Source organism: Triturus cristatus, chromosome 4_2, assembly GCF_964204655.1.
Source record: "Triturus cristatus chromosome 4_2, aTriCri1.1, whole genome shotgun sequence".
Taxonomy (NCBI): domain Eukaryota; kingdom Metazoa; phylum Chordata; class Amphibia; order Caudata; family Salamandridae; genus Triturus; species Triturus cristatus.
In genome coordinates this window covers 299,423,937-299,439,269 of record NC_140586.1, presented here as the reverse complement: position 1 = coordinate 299,439,269, position 15,333 = coordinate 299,423,937, and the positions used below count along the sequence as shown (strand labels likewise).

At 42.3% G+C, this 15,333-nt stretch overlaps 1 protein-coding gene across 2 annotated transcripts in view; it reads left to right on the top strand.

Annotated features, from left to right (window-relative positions):
- Positions 1 to 15,333, top strand: part of COP1 (COP1 E3 ubiquitin ligase) — a 689,508-nt gene that overhangs the window by 138,629 nt on the left and 535,546 nt on the right. For both annotated transcript variants that reach the window (XM_085601600.1, XM_085601601.1), the window contains exons 5-6: positions 4,518 to 4,637; positions 5,375 to 5,443. In XM_085601600.1, coding sequence (XP_085457726.1) covers positions 4,518 to 4,637; positions 5,375 to 5,443 — 189 coding nt within the window. The remainder of the gene's footprint in view (positions 1 to 4,517; positions 4,638 to 5,374; positions 5,444 to 15,333) is intronic.

Genomic DNA, 15,333 nt, shown 5'->3' with positions numbered 1-15,333 from the left:
TTTCTTTTCCACCCAGCAAGACTACACTATCATTGGACAATTATGACAGTATAGTTAGATATTCTGACTTCACAGGGTGTGAAATTAGGGTTCACCCTTATTTTAAAATATGATACTGAAATACGATAGAACACTGTGTTTTGGAGAGGTAAAATAAGTAAATCTTCTTTTCATGATTTGGGCGAATTACTATACAATTTAGAAAATATTTGGAATTTTATAAAAACAAACTCAGCTAAAACCTTTGTGAACTCTGAAAGTTATGTACATGACAGATTCAAATCCTTTCAGGCTTGGCTGTCTCCTGGTCTGGAAATCCTCAGAATGTTTTTGTTGTATCTGGTTGACTGAGAACAGGTTCCTTAGTAAAAGCTATTTTCAATGCCTATATTGCTTTCTCTGCTCTGGAATCCCAGAAGAATCTGTTCTACAAATGTTCCATCTTAAGTGAGCTTATGTCACTAGTGCACACAGTAAAAATTTGCGAATCTAAATCTGTTAACATTTCTTGGGAGTGGGACCCATGGCTGAACCCTTTTGGTATTAAAATGAATACTAAACACTCAACTTCCTGTGTTTGAAAAATGTATTTTTCGGATTTGTGCCTTAATTGATCCGATTTAAGTTGCCACAGAACTTCCAGCACATGCGAGCTACGATCTGATAAAATCAAGATGTCGTCTAAATAGACAATAGCAAAAATAATAATTATGTCAGAGAAAATGCTGTCCACAAACCTCGGAAAGATAGAACTGGCCTTGTTTAACGCTAAGGCTAGAACTCTGTATTTATAATGCCCCAAAAGGTATTCTGAAGGCCATTTTCCTCTTGTAGCTATTTCTTATATACAACAATTAATTTAATACTAAGAGATCAGATTTTGCAAAAATTGGAGAATCTCATACCACCTCTAAAATATCCTTCATCAGGAAGGGGTTACTTCAATCACCAGTTGGATTTATTGGCCATATAGAATAGGAAAGTCTCAGCAGTACAGGTTGAAGGAACAACCTAACCATGCTCAAGATTTTCTTCCAAGTATTGTCTTAACACTTCCGTTTTGTTTCTGACAAGGAATACATCCAGCCAAACAAAATTTCTGCCCCAATTTTTACACTGATGGCACAATCGCACAGACTAAGTAGAAGAAAGACATTATTGACCTTTGGTTTTGTTAATATGTCTGCAAATTCTTGACAAGGATCTTGGATTAGCCATAGAAAGGATAAGGGAGTCTCATCTATAGCATCAGACAGTGTTGTTTCAGTTCTCTAATCTGAAGACCTTACCACTCTTCACCCAGGCTCTTATCACAAGTAGACTTAATTATGTAAACACCCCCTACGTTGAAATCCCAGCCCATGTCCTACTCTGACTCCAACCCACCCAGAACACTGCTGCCAGACTCATCCTGAACATCCTGTGAAATAACCACATCTCTCCACACCTCACCAGTCTCCCCTGACTCTCATTCCAGGAAAGATGTAAGTTCAAGCTACTCGTCCACACCTATAAAGCTCTCCACAACACTGATTCAGCTTACCTCAACCACTGCCTCAACTTCCACCAACCCACCAGACACCTTTGATGTGAGTCCCAGGCAAGAGCACACCTCCCTATCATCTAAAACACAAGAAGCAGAGGATGCTCCTTCTCATACCTTGCAGCGAAGTCCGGGAACGACCTCCCGAAACACCTCAGAACCTCCCCCTCCCTCATGGACTTCCGAAGGAATCTCAAGACATGACTGTTCCAGACGAAACAGACATGATCTGCTCCTCCCCACTCAGGCTTACCCTCCTCAGCGCCTGGATACCCTCAGGGGTGATTAGCCACGCTCTACAAATTCACATAACATTGTTGATTACATTCGGATCTAAGAGATAGTCAGAGGAGTATATTTTGTATAGGGGTAAATCAGGTACAACCATTGAAGTCTAAGAATGACTGGGTGATTCAGAGTTGGAAATTAATCAAAGTTTATAGAATATTGATGATTGTACATAGTAAACATTGGAGTTGGAGTATATTTAACTACTGGTCCAGAAGTAATGGGAGTCCCACCCTCAGTATGTATTACCTTTGCCTTCAGTTTGGGTTGATTCGGAATTGCACGATTCTGAGCCCAGCGAATGTCCAAAATGATTCCAGTTGTTCTAGAGTCGAGCAAACCCATGACTGAAATATTAGTCCTCTTTTTCAAATGCAGTGGGAGAGGAAGCAAGAATAAGTGATGTCCTCCTTCTAGACTGAAGTTAGAAGAAAGAATTTAAGGAAGTGCATTATCACAAAATCTCTCCTCCTTCAAATGAGTTGTGCGTAGGAGTTGCCTGAAGGTTTACTTGGCCTTATAGTACTCTGGCGAATATCAAACAATTAATCAATCACTGGCGAATAATACAATCACTGGCAAATAAAAGTCTTCTTTTCCACAATAATTCTAGCCTATTTAGACCCTGTCTGCATCTTCCGCTTTCTGTTAATAGACCTCTGGCAGATCCTTTTTACTTGGGCTCCTCTTTAGGGTCTGACTCGTTAGGGCTTTCTTGTTTACAAGATAAAGTGGCTCTAGGTAAGGAAGCCTACTGGCTGTGAAATCCAGTCCTCCTCTTTTTTTTCCCTTACATTCATTCAATCAGTATTCAACATGTAGGACTTTTTCGAAGGAATCATTGAGGGTAGAAGGACGTGGTACTTATTGCAAATCATGCTTGATCTCATCCTTGAGATTGCGTCGAAACGGAGTCAATTGGGAGCATTCCCTGCACTTTGTCTCAGCTGCCTGCCATCTCGACCCAGTTAATATGCCATCATTTCTTGTGACTGTTGCTGGAAATTCATAGAAAGCTTCTTCAGCGGAGTATTCCATGTCAGGCTTTTAAACATCCATCGAAAATTAGAAATAACGTTAGAATAGTCATTCAAGCTAGGCTCTGAGAATGTTACTGATACACAAGTTAACCTCAGTGACACAGCTGATGCGATAACCACCCTAATCTCAGCTAAGCATAAACTGCGTTGGCCGAACCATAATGTGGATGGGCAGAGCTTCAAAAAATTCCTTTAATTTGTTATGATCTCCATCAAATGGGAACATTTCAGCAGGCACAGTGGGCAAGCTGGAAGCATCATGAATAACTAAATACTGTCCAAAAGCAGCATTTTCATGTTTTAATAAAAATGATTTCAGCATTCTATTGTTGTGTAGCCTCCTGAAGACCTTGGGTTGGATCCACAACAACATCGTGCATTTGAAGGTGTTGATATTGCAATCTGTTGTGATTACATTATGGTGGTCGCTCCTTTATCCAGGTCTTTACCCCGAGGAAAGGATGATTCCTTTCAGTAACAACACCAGTCAGTAATTGTCCCCAACAAAAGAACTCACTTTCTGTTGGAAGAAGACACTGGCGATTTGTTGATTTTTTTAAAAATGACCACAGAGAAGCAGCAAGGCAGAAGGAACCCGAAAATAAGAGTGAGAAACAGAAGTTTAAAAATGGGAAAACTGGTGCAAAATTCAAAGGGAAAAAACCAGAAGCAACAGGCAACTATCTAGCCAGCAAAGGCGAATGGAAGCATTGCAATGAACCCTTTTTATACCAGAAGTGGACTATCAAGAGAAAATGCTTTATTCAGGTAGTAATACAGCCACATTAGTTTGGGCAAGCAGTGTATAATTTTGATAAATAGATGCCATCTCGGATTAAGCCCTGTACTAAATGGCACCAATCAAAATCCAAGACTTCTTCCCACAACATTGGCAGTAGACAGCCGACCCCAGTAACTCCTGCAGGTAAGCCTCGAGAAGCTGTCCAAAGAAGATCTGCTTAATTCTAAATTCTCCCTTAAGCATTAAACATAGAATTGATGTATACTGATGGTAACTGTAGAAAATAATCTTAACTTTTAGTCTGTGTATGCAGTTAAAACGAGAGTCCTAGAACTTCAGCATGTTGACTGACCTGGCTGTGGAACATGCTCACTGTGTTAGATGATGCCGCCCGGAGCCCTTATGGTTTGGGTGAGCAGGAGGCTTGAGCCACATGGAGCTAGAGGACTCTCTGTAAGGGTGACTTCATTGACCACTCACCCTCCACAGTAACGAGGCTGTTTGACTTTTGCCCTCACCCTGACTCACAGGGCTGTTTTTAGGCCCCCCATGTTTGAGCACAATAGCATAGATCACTATCTTTAATCATTATTTGTTATCTGCAGCTGTGCTGATGATCTAGTGCATTTCATCATACCCTTACGTACAAGTTTGTCATATACTTGGCAGAAACTGCCTGCAGACAGATTCAATTTCACAACTTTGATTTGATGCAATAACGGCTGTCTGGGGATATCATTCTTCATCCGCCCTCCTCTATGACGCTTTTTACTCACCAACAAAACCTAGAGTTGCTTAATTACTGACATACCCTGGAATACCTGTCGAGTCACTGGCTGGGATGCTGGACTCATTTATAATAATGGCTCTGTTTTTCCCTCCTCTCCTTCTTTGCTCTACCTAGAATGGCCACCGGTGGCAAATCTTCCAAGACTTACTGGGAACGGACCAGGACAACTTGGATTTGGCCAACGTGAACTTAATGCTTGAGCTTCTGGTGCAGAAAAAGAAGCAGCTGGAGGCGGTGAGTAAGTGGTTCCTGTTTCTTGGCTTGGTTGTGTTGAGATCAAGCTGCTTCCTCAGCCTTCTTCTTCAGTTCTGTATCTATAGTACCTCTGCAGCGTAGTCCCAAGTACCGCACTTCATATCAGTTCAGCTGACTATAGGACAAAACTTTGTTTTGATTATCTGCCTAATTATGAACAGATTTACAGCAGCTTCACATGAGTTTGTGGGGTTTAGTTTAACTGAGCTAATTGTTCAAGATAGCTACCTCAATCGATAGCAACTACTGCATGGAACAGATGAAAAGTTTGTGGTAGGTGCCCAGTGAGTAATCCTGACTCCTTCGTGATCTCCTCTGTGCATTGCACTTACCCTGCTCCCAATCTTGTTCTCTTTCTGGTTTATCCCTGTCTATATTCCTGGTTCTCTGTCCTCCTCTGTCTGTGATATATTTGTTTCTCTAGTGCCTCAAAATATATGCTGCCTCAACCTCTGTAACCTCGCCCTACACCCTTTTTCCACTGCTGGTCAGAATTTTCTCTCTCTAGCCTTCTGATCTCAGCAGCCCTGTTTTTGACTAATACCAATCACTCTTCTATCTCCTCTCCTAGTGTTTTGGTTTCTAATATGATTCTGTCTGGCCCTTTTTCTGCTACGACTTTCTTGGTGGTGTCTGTGGCGAGGACAGCCTTCTCTTCCGGTTTGCCTCATTTCTTGGCTTGCTCTCAGTCACAATAACTGTTGCTTTTTCCCCAGGAATCCTATGCTGCTCAATTGCAAATCCTCATGGAGTTCCTCAAGGTGGCCCGAAGAAATAAGCGAGAGGTAATTTAAATTCTTTCTATGCTGTTTTAAGGTGGTGTTCTCACATAGCTACTGAAAATGAACAACCATTGTTGTGACAATGTGCATGGATCATTAAAAAGTCCAAGTGTCCGGAAAGGTAAGTTTTACAGAGTAGGAAAGGCTTGTGGCTGTCTGCAGTGCTTTAAATGGGCCGGTACTCACCGGTACTGAGTACCGGCACTTCTTATTTTTACCGATCAGAGTACCGGCATTTCTCCGCTGCTAAGGAGAGTACCGGTACTCATTGAAGGTAAGCCAATCAGACATGCCAACCCTTCCGATTCAGTCGGGAGACTACCGATTTCAAGGGTAGTCTCCCGCCTCCCGATTCAAGCATCTAGAAACCCGATTCCTCGGGGTTTCAGCTGACAGGGCTTGGTATTGTGTTACGTGCTAATTCTTCCAGCAATAGTCAGAGTGGCGATGCGGGGGCTCTAGAAGGGGTGAAAAACCAACGAAGCCTCGTTAACAAGCGAATGGTCTTTAAAAGACCTGTGAACTACCCGGGGGCTGTGTGAGTGTTCACACTGTGCTTGCTTTAACAATTCGAAGTGAACCTTTTTGGGAGGGGGAGGGAGAGGGAGAGAGAGAGGGAGGGAGTGTGAGCGCGCGCATTTGCCTGCTTCTGTGTATGTTTGAGTGTGAGAGAGAAAGCAAGCTCAGAGAGGAAGAGAATCTGGACACCCTCAGGAGGTAGTTTTAAAGAAATGCGTGAAATGCTTTTGTGTGTGCATTGTCTGCTTGTTTCTGTGTGTATTAGAAGTTTTGTGCCAAAAACTACCAAGTAGATCTCATATGTGAGATTGTCATAGGGAGAGCTGGTTGTTTCAAAAGCATGCTGGAAGTACAGCATGACAGTCGTCTGTCTCACAGGTGTGATGGTTATTGGTAGTGTGCTGAATGTCTCACAAGGGTGCAGCAAGTCCTTGGGAGAAAGCCGGCTGTTTCATATCTGTAATAGTGTTTGGAAGAGAGCTGGCCGTCTCGTATGAGTGATAGTCTTTGGAAGAGAACTGGCTAGCTCATAAGAGACAGCTGCTTCACAGGTGTGGTAGTCATTGGAAAACAGCTGGCTAACAGGTGTGATAGAATCTATATAAGAGAGTGGACTGTCTCCTATGAATATTCCAGTCATGGTTACAAACAGCAGACCTAGTCCGCGCTTCTCTGATGAATCCCTGGACAGGTTGCCTGTTTGCCCGATTATTACCCTGTCTGTTCGGTCTGCCTGCAAATATTACAAAACAAGGAAATCTTAACATATCCTATTAGGAATTTATCTTGTGAAATGAGTTAACACGTTTTGTTTATATTGATACTTTTCTCAAATGTTTTGGTATGTCCTGCAACTGGCGGAGTACTCATGATCAATGCTGCCATTCCAAACTCTCTCTCGATCCGAGGCGTGCTGATCGTGAGCCGGATAGTGCTGTTGGTGGCTTGACTGCATCCATTTGAAGCTTCTTCTATTGTGATTTAGGGCCTGCTCCCAGCAGGTATTCACACCACTCTTTATTATCATATGCAGCTGTTAATCCGCATATATGGGAAGCTTGAAACTACAATCAGAGGAAATCCACGGGCAAAATGAACACTCAACAGAAATTTCTTAGTATCATCATGTCACGCCCCGCCTCTAACCCCGCCCACTAGCCACGCCCCCAGCTCAATTTAATGAGTACCTACACTTATTTTTTCCCATTTAAAGCACTGGCTGTCTGGATTAGAAAACCATTATCTTGTGTGAGAATAATTTGTTGATGTTGTTCCCTATCTCTACTATAAGTTCTTGTGTTACTAACAGGAGGTTTCATAGGCTGGATTACATCCATTCAGAAGTTTTCTCAGTATTCTTCCTAATTACTATAGTAGGTCCTCCCTGTATGAACTGTTTGACGTGAGTCATTTAGACGTTAATAGATTTGACCAAGCACACAATTTTGGTCTAGTGGTGGAGTCTGGATTAGAATCTTGTCCCTTGGTTTCACAGTCGGTAGTTCACTGATTCGACCTCCTGCCCTATGCCTTGGCACAATTAATTTGAAAAGCGCATTTAATGGAGGTGTGCTGTTCTCTCCCTGTGCCAGAGGTGTACATGGCACATTCTGCACCTGCCCGTACTGAAACTGAGGACGGATGTTGCTGCTTAAAGTAAGAAAATAAATGTACTGAACCTTGCCCAGAGAACCGGTGAAATCAACCTAAAATTAGGAGGTGTGAAATCAACCTAAAAACTGGAGGCAATACAAAGCAGCAAAGGCACGTAGATCACAAGAAAAGAAAAAAGAATTCTTGAATTTAAGTTGTGCTAACCATTTCTTAATTTAAATTCAATGTGTGTTCTCTGATTCAACATCATTTAAGTAGAGGTCTTTCAAAATGAGGCTGGTAAGACATGCAAGCATTTAAAGAGAATGAGGACAGCACAATTTAAACTAGGAAAGTGGCAATTTGTCTTCGTTCATGGTCCGTTACCCTCCCATCATGTGTGTTTTTTATTTTGTATAATTTGTTTTTGTCTTCGGAACTTGCTTGGCAGCATTTGTTGCCAACAAGTCACTACCAACAGTTGTTTGGTCTACTACTTCCGCCAATGAAACATGCTGAACAAAAGCACACTCATATTCTTGTGCAATGAATGTGTGCATCTCCTTAAGATAATCAACCTGTTGGGCACTGAGAAAATGCAGCAATTTACAAAAAAAGTATTAGGTAAAGGTTATTTTTATGCTAAGTGCAGACCTGCCACCGGAAATGCCTCTCAACACAATGTTTAAGCTGCTAATAGTTTGCAAGCAAAATGCAGTGTGAGGTATTCTTAGGTCTGTTTTGTCCTACAAATATGAACCTTTAGTTGTACATCACAGAAGGGTAGGTAGTCTAGCATGGTAGGAACTTAAAACCGAAGTTGTGGAAGATTGAGAGTGGCCGGGTTCACCCACATTTAGGCTCCGCCCCTTTGTCATCCAGCAAGCTCCTTCTGTCCAGTTTTCATTACTCTGCCTTCAATAGCTGGGTATTAGTCTCCTCTAGTTTCGTTTTTTTTCTGCAGGTTACATTTAAGTTCTTTTTTTTTTAGAAATGTTTCGTTTTTTTCCTCTGGGCTTCTCTATTTCACTTATCTCTAATGCCCTTAACAGTAACTTTTTCGAACTGCAATAGATGTCCATGTCTTTTTTTTAGTTACTGATGCTTTTTCTCTTGTTTTAAACGTTAAAGAGCCTCACGTAGGGTGGACTGTTGTCCTTTTTGTGTGCCTCCCGACGCAAGAAACAGCCATTAAAATTTAGGGTTATTTTGAGCCATGAGCATATTTCTGGATAACACCATCCAAAAGAGTTAGGGCCATATTATCAAGGAACGGCGATAACATTATCGCCGCTTTAGTGGCAGGAAACTGCTGCTAAAGCGGCGGTAATGGGCTTGATAATATGCCTTTGTGAATTCCCATAGAAGCCCATGTTCTGGTGTGCGATAATGTTATCGCCGTTCCTTGATAATATGGCCCTTATATTGTATGCTGGAGAGAGAGAGAAGGTAGCATAATTTTATCATATTCAGAAACCCCATTGTCAGGCTGTGTTTTCCCAGATTGTGTGTAGGTGGATAGAACTGTAATTCTGACTTCAAAGGGAGTTAAGATCAGCGTTTTCCTTGAGCAGGTTGCTTTTGGATGTTATAGGATGCTTTCAGTGGATAGCAGTTTGAATTTGTGTGTTCTTAACCTCAGTACCCATAGAAAACAAAACACACTTTTACATTTAAAGCGAGGACTCTAGTCCTAGGCTTGGAAATGATGTGCCTTTCTCTAATTTTTTGCCCTTTGTACCACTGAAGGCCCTAGCTGCTGCACAAATGCATTCTCTGAGCAATTCGCTAGTTGGGCCAGCTTGATGTTGCGTTGTCTTTTCCTGCACTGTTGAGTCTGCCATCCAGGGCATAGACTAGCTATGTGCAGTGTCATATATGTAATGTAGTCTCTGGACTACTCAAAGATTACCACCCTCAGTACCCCCTATCTTCTGGGGCAGCTTGTAGTACCATGTTGCCGGTCTAGTTTTCCGGCTAGGAAGGGTAATATCTTTCAAGGCTGGGGTGACCACGCGCCCTCAGCTAATTGAAGGGAAACTGACCAATGCACATGCACTTTGGCGGTTATCTTAAAGACATCTATTAAAAACGCTGCACGCGCTTTTAAAAAATCAGTTTTGCTGCTGTGTTTTAAATATTGTATTGTGTATTTTAGACTTGCAGTCCTCGCCTGTTAGAGCAGGACATTTAATTTACGCCATCTGTTTTGCCGGTCTAGTTTTCTGGCTTGGAGGGGATATAGCCTTTAAGGCTGGGGCGACTACGCACCCTCTGCTAATTGGAGGGAAACTGGCCACTGTACACACACTTTGGGGGTTATCTTAATGACTTCTCTTACACGCTGCACTATCTTTTAAAAAATCAGTTTTGCTGCTGTATTTTAAATATTGTATTGTGCATTTTAGACTTGCTGTCCTCGCTTGTTAGAGCAGGACCTTTCATTTGCGCCATCTTAGGTGGCGGTCAAGTTTTCCAGCTAGGCTAGGAGGGGATATATCTTTTAAGGCTGGTGTGACCACACCGCGGGTGTGCCGCTGGCAAGTTCGTCTGCGCCCATCCGCACACCGGTTCGCTCAGAGACCCAAACATTTTCCCGTTTTTCACAAGATATTCCCCTGGTGTTCAGATTCACTAGGAATGAACTCATGGACCTTAATTCAGTAGGTAAGAATTCCTCGTCTACAATTCTTAAGCCCCACATTATTACCAACACTCTTAACTGTAGGGTTTGCAACCTCACACTTACGAATCACACCACTCACACTAAGTGTTCAATCAGGCCAGGCCAAAACAATACAGAGTCATCCTTTGATGTTTTTCTTTCCACTCTGCTCAATGCCGGATCATTAATAAAACATAGAATCGAATTGGCTGAATGTATTGACACCCATAAGCCTGATATATGGTTTGTGACAGAAACCTGGGTCGGTTCTACTTTTACCCAGACTTTGTTCTGGCCATTTCAGTAGGGTTTTCTATATCTAGAGCCGATGCGAGTTTGCTAGAGGGGAAGCGGCATAGCGATTTATATATCGCAATCAACTTCATGCATCTTTTTCAAAAGTATCTACCAACCCTGAGAGCAAAGCACTTCTGTTTCAATTGGAACTCACAAAAAAAGTATACATTTAAAGGACTACTGCTATGCCGTCCTCCTGGCACCAGGACCGCCTTTGTGAAGACCCTTAATCCACTGCTTTTTAAATCTTATTTCTTCAAACTTTACAGTTCTAGGAGACTTTAATTTTTATTGAGAAAATATGGATGATAAAGACACAGATCTCCTAGTCTATACTATGGCCAGCTGAGGTCTTCACCAGCTGGTGAATATGCTTACCTATGTTGCCGGCCATACACTAGATGGTATTTTTTCTGACAGCCCCTTCCTGCGTGTCACTGCTGCATTACCACTAGCATGGTCGGACCATAGAGCAGTTACATTTAACATCAAGATAACGCTCACTTTCGAGAGGTGGGACCTCATCCACAGCTACAGTCAGTAAAGCATGGCATAAAATTGATCCTTCAGATTTCAATCTGTTACTGTCCAGCTCTAAGCCTCCCACTGCCAAGGATCTTGATTTAGCCATCTCAACATCTGTATGGGTAGTCTTGGTGATAATTTCAGTTGCACCTGAAAAAGTATATACTAATCGGAGAATTACTCCACCAGTTCCCTGGTTTTCTGATAAACTCAGAGCACAGCAACAGTCCTGTATGCGATAGGACTGCAGCTGGAGAAAACATTATGATCCATCAGAAAAAGATACTTCTGAATGAGCGATCGCCACATATAAAGCACTGATTTTAGAGGGGAAAAAACCTGTAATTAACTAACATAATACAGAATTCAAAAGTTACTTCTAAATAGCTTTTTTTAAGCATGGTTAAAAAAAACTGCCAACTGGCCGTAAAAAAGTTACGACAACTGTAGCAAAGCCTTTCGCAAAATTCTTGCTGGGTTCTTTCAGGTTAAATTGAAGGATGTCTTTGATATATTTGCCTCAAACAAACATCTAACCATAGTTTTTCAGGATGAGAAGGGCTTCCCCACCAACCCAGAATTATTAAATACTTTTTCTCTGCTCAACACTAAGCAAGTATTAAGCCTAACCAAGTCTAATAAGTCAGGCTGTCCTCTGGATTCTTGTCCACCAAAGATTATACATTTTGGCCCCGGAGATTATAAGCTCATATCTTGTTGAAATCTTCAATGAGATAATCAATGCAGGCCATTTTTCTCTAGAATGGAAAAAAGGCTTCTATTCTTCCTTTTTCAAAGATACCAAGCCATAATCCACAAGATCCTAACAGTTACAGACCAATCTCTCGCTTTCCCCTTCCAGGCAAAGTTTTGGAAACTGCAATAAATCTTGAATTAACCTCATTCATGTTGCAAATAATATTTGGATTCCACACATTTTGGTTTCAGAGGTGCTCATAGCACCGAATCAGCATTCATTGTAGCCTCAGAAGAATTCAGGGCCACACTGGATAAGGGAGAAAGGGCATCCATTATCTATTCGATCTCTATCTATATGCAGTGACCTCACAAGATAGAGAGGAGGGAAGAGGGGGGGGGGGCGGTATAGCTATTGTTTATAGGGAACATATAAAACTACGTGTAACCACCATCAAGGATCTCCCGGCAGAAGCTCTGCATTTTATTATCACTATTAACAATATTATGAATGTTCAGGGCTTATTGCTCTATCGCCCCCCTGGTCCCAAAGTGCCATTCGCTCAGTCTCTGATGACTTACCTAGAGTCCCAAACTGACTCTGCCCCATTTATGTTACTGGGGGATTTTAATTTCCACCTGGATCTTGTTGACAATACAGATACTAAAAGGTTACTTGATAATCTTGTCACTTTTGGATTTACCCAGCTGGTCACAGAGCCCACCCATCAGGCGGGTCATATTTTAGATGGTATTTTTTCTAATAACTCTAAAATAATTGTGGTAAGAGTTACTCCTCTTTCATGGACAGATCATTACGCAGTCCATTTTAAGATCAAGGTTTCACTACCACCTCTGGGGAAACACATTAAACCTACTAAAGTTATGTCCAGATGGTGGAATAAAGTCAGTGCAGATGACTGGCTAGTAGCTCTTGGCCAAGGTCCCCTGTTGCTGTCCAAAGATAGCAACGAGGCAGCCTCTGAATTTAACGATTGGCTTCAGACAGCAGCTGACCAGGTAGCCCCTGAAAAATGGTCTACCATTAGGAGGCATAAGCCCACCTCTCCGTGGTATAACCCCCATCTGAAAGCCCTAAAGGTGAAATGTCGAACAGCCGAACGAAAATGGCGGCAGGATTACGACAAGATTGCTAAAATGAATTATAATACTGCCCTTAAACAATACAAGGAGGCAATTATTGAAGCAAAAAAACTGTTTTTTACCACAAAAATTGAGGAAGCTGGAAACTCCTCCAGGGAGCTTTTTAAAACAGTAAATCTGCTCTCTAAATCCCACCTTGGCGCTATTTTTCATCCTAATCAAATCATGTGTAATAAGCTAGCAACCTTCTTTCAAAACAAAGTACAAGTTATCTATGATAACCTCTCTGAAGCTCGTCAGCTCTCAGATATTTCGCAGCAATCACAGTTGTCAGTAGAACCACCTTTGAGGGAATTAATTAGGTTTCCAGTGATTAGTCGAGACGAAGTTTGTAATCTGCTCCTCTCCATAAAATCTGGATCACCTAAAGATCCTTGCCCTGCAACGGTACTACACATGGCTGCTAATAGGATTGGTGATGAATTGACGCCATTAATCAATCAAGTTCTGGAGCTAGGCAGCTTCCCATTATGTTGGAAAAAGGCCACGATCAAGCCTATCTTAAAAAAACCTACGCTAGACCCAACGGAGCCCAAGAACTACCGACTGATTGCCGGTCTGTCCATAATGGCTAAGATTTTGGAAAAAACAATGAACAGAACATTCACAGAATACCTCGACATCAATGAAGTATTGGATTTAACTCAACATGGTTTTCGATCTAACCACTCGACCGAATCTGCTTTGATCGTAGTTGCTGAGGAGATCCGGAGAATAATTGATCAAGGGGGAGATGCAGTCTTGGTACTGCTTGATCTGTCGGCAGCTTTCGACACCGTAAACCATACGGTGTTGGTTCAGCGGCTTCGAGATGTGGGCATTGGGGGGGGTCAGCTCTGTCCCTCCTATCCTCTTTTCTGGACGGGAGAGTGCAGAGCTTGCATTGGGAGGGTCTGGAATCAGAGAGCTTCCATTTGCCCTGTGGGGTTCCCCAGGGCTCAGCACTATCACCTACTATCTTTAATATCTATATGCTGCCTCTGACCTGTCTGATTAGGAAGCATGGTTTTGCATTTACGTCATATGCAGATTACTCCCAGCTCATAATCTCCATGTCTAAACATTCAGAGAATACGGCTGTTAGGTTTCATGCCTGTTTGGAGGAGATTATGACCTGGATGAACCATAGCTCCCTAAAAATGAATACAGACAAGACAGAAGTTATTAAATTTGGTCAGGGGCAACCTCGATGGGACGCATCCTGGTGGCCAATGACTGCTGGGGAATGTCCCACCCCTGCACCTAAGATCAGAAATCTGGGAGTCATCTTTGATTGCAAATTAACTTTTTCTGCCCAAGTAAATAGTCTCACCTCTTCTTGTTTCTTTTTAATTAAAACTTTGAAGAAGATCTTTCCCTTTATTGGCAAGGAACTGCAGAAGTCAGTGGTAGTAGCCCTTTTGCTTTCCAAGATAGACTACTGCAATGGCCTACTACTGGGAATAAATAAGTACCAAATGAGCAGGCTTCAATCATTACAAAATGCTGCTGCTAGACTACTCCTAGATATACCAAGGGGTAAACCTACCTCAGGTGGAATCCGAACCCTGCACTGGCTTCCAATTCAGCGTAGGGTGGAATTCAAGGCCTTATGCTTGGTCCATAAAGCTCTCTATGGAGGAGGAGCTGAGGCCATGCATATATTGTTTAAACCTTATATCCCCGCTCGATCATTAAGATCTAGTACTCTCGGTTTTCTCCATCTGGACAGGATTAGGAAGGCAAGATGGGGTGGTAGAGCTTTCTCCCATTGTGCAGCAAAGTTATCGAACTCATTGCCTACAGCCATGCGTCTTCAACCTAGCAGACTAGTTTTCAGGAGAGCTTTGAAGTCCTGGCTGTTTGCTACAACATAGGCGACTGCTGTGGGCTTTAACACAGGTACTCACCTTAGCGCCAAGACGCCACGGCATACGAGTGCTCTATAAACACATATCCTATCCTATCCTCTGCGGCCTTCACTACAGTCAATCACAAAGTATTAATTGACCTTCATTTCAAATTAGGTATCAGGGGAACTGCTCTCACTCTCCCCCTTTTTTTTCTCTTCTGTGAGAAGGAACAATTTGTCGCCGTGAGCAAATTTGTTTCTCATCTACCATGTGGGGTGCCCCAGGGCTCCTCCTTGAGCCCTACTCTTTTTAATCTATATGTCACCCCACTGGCCAGACTCATTAAATCCTTTAGCTGTTCAGTCATCTCTTATGCTGATGACACTCAGATTGTGGTCTCAGTATCCAGCAACCCAGACGGCTCAGCGATCAGATTTAATAGCTGAATTAAACAAATTTACAATTGGATAGAAATCAGTTGTCTTAAACTCAACTCTGAGAAAACAGAGATTCTTCTCCTGGGCAATGATTGTTCCTTCCGGGCATCCAAATGGTGGCCTCAAGTCTACTGCTGACCCCAGTGAAGAAAGTCCGAAATCTAA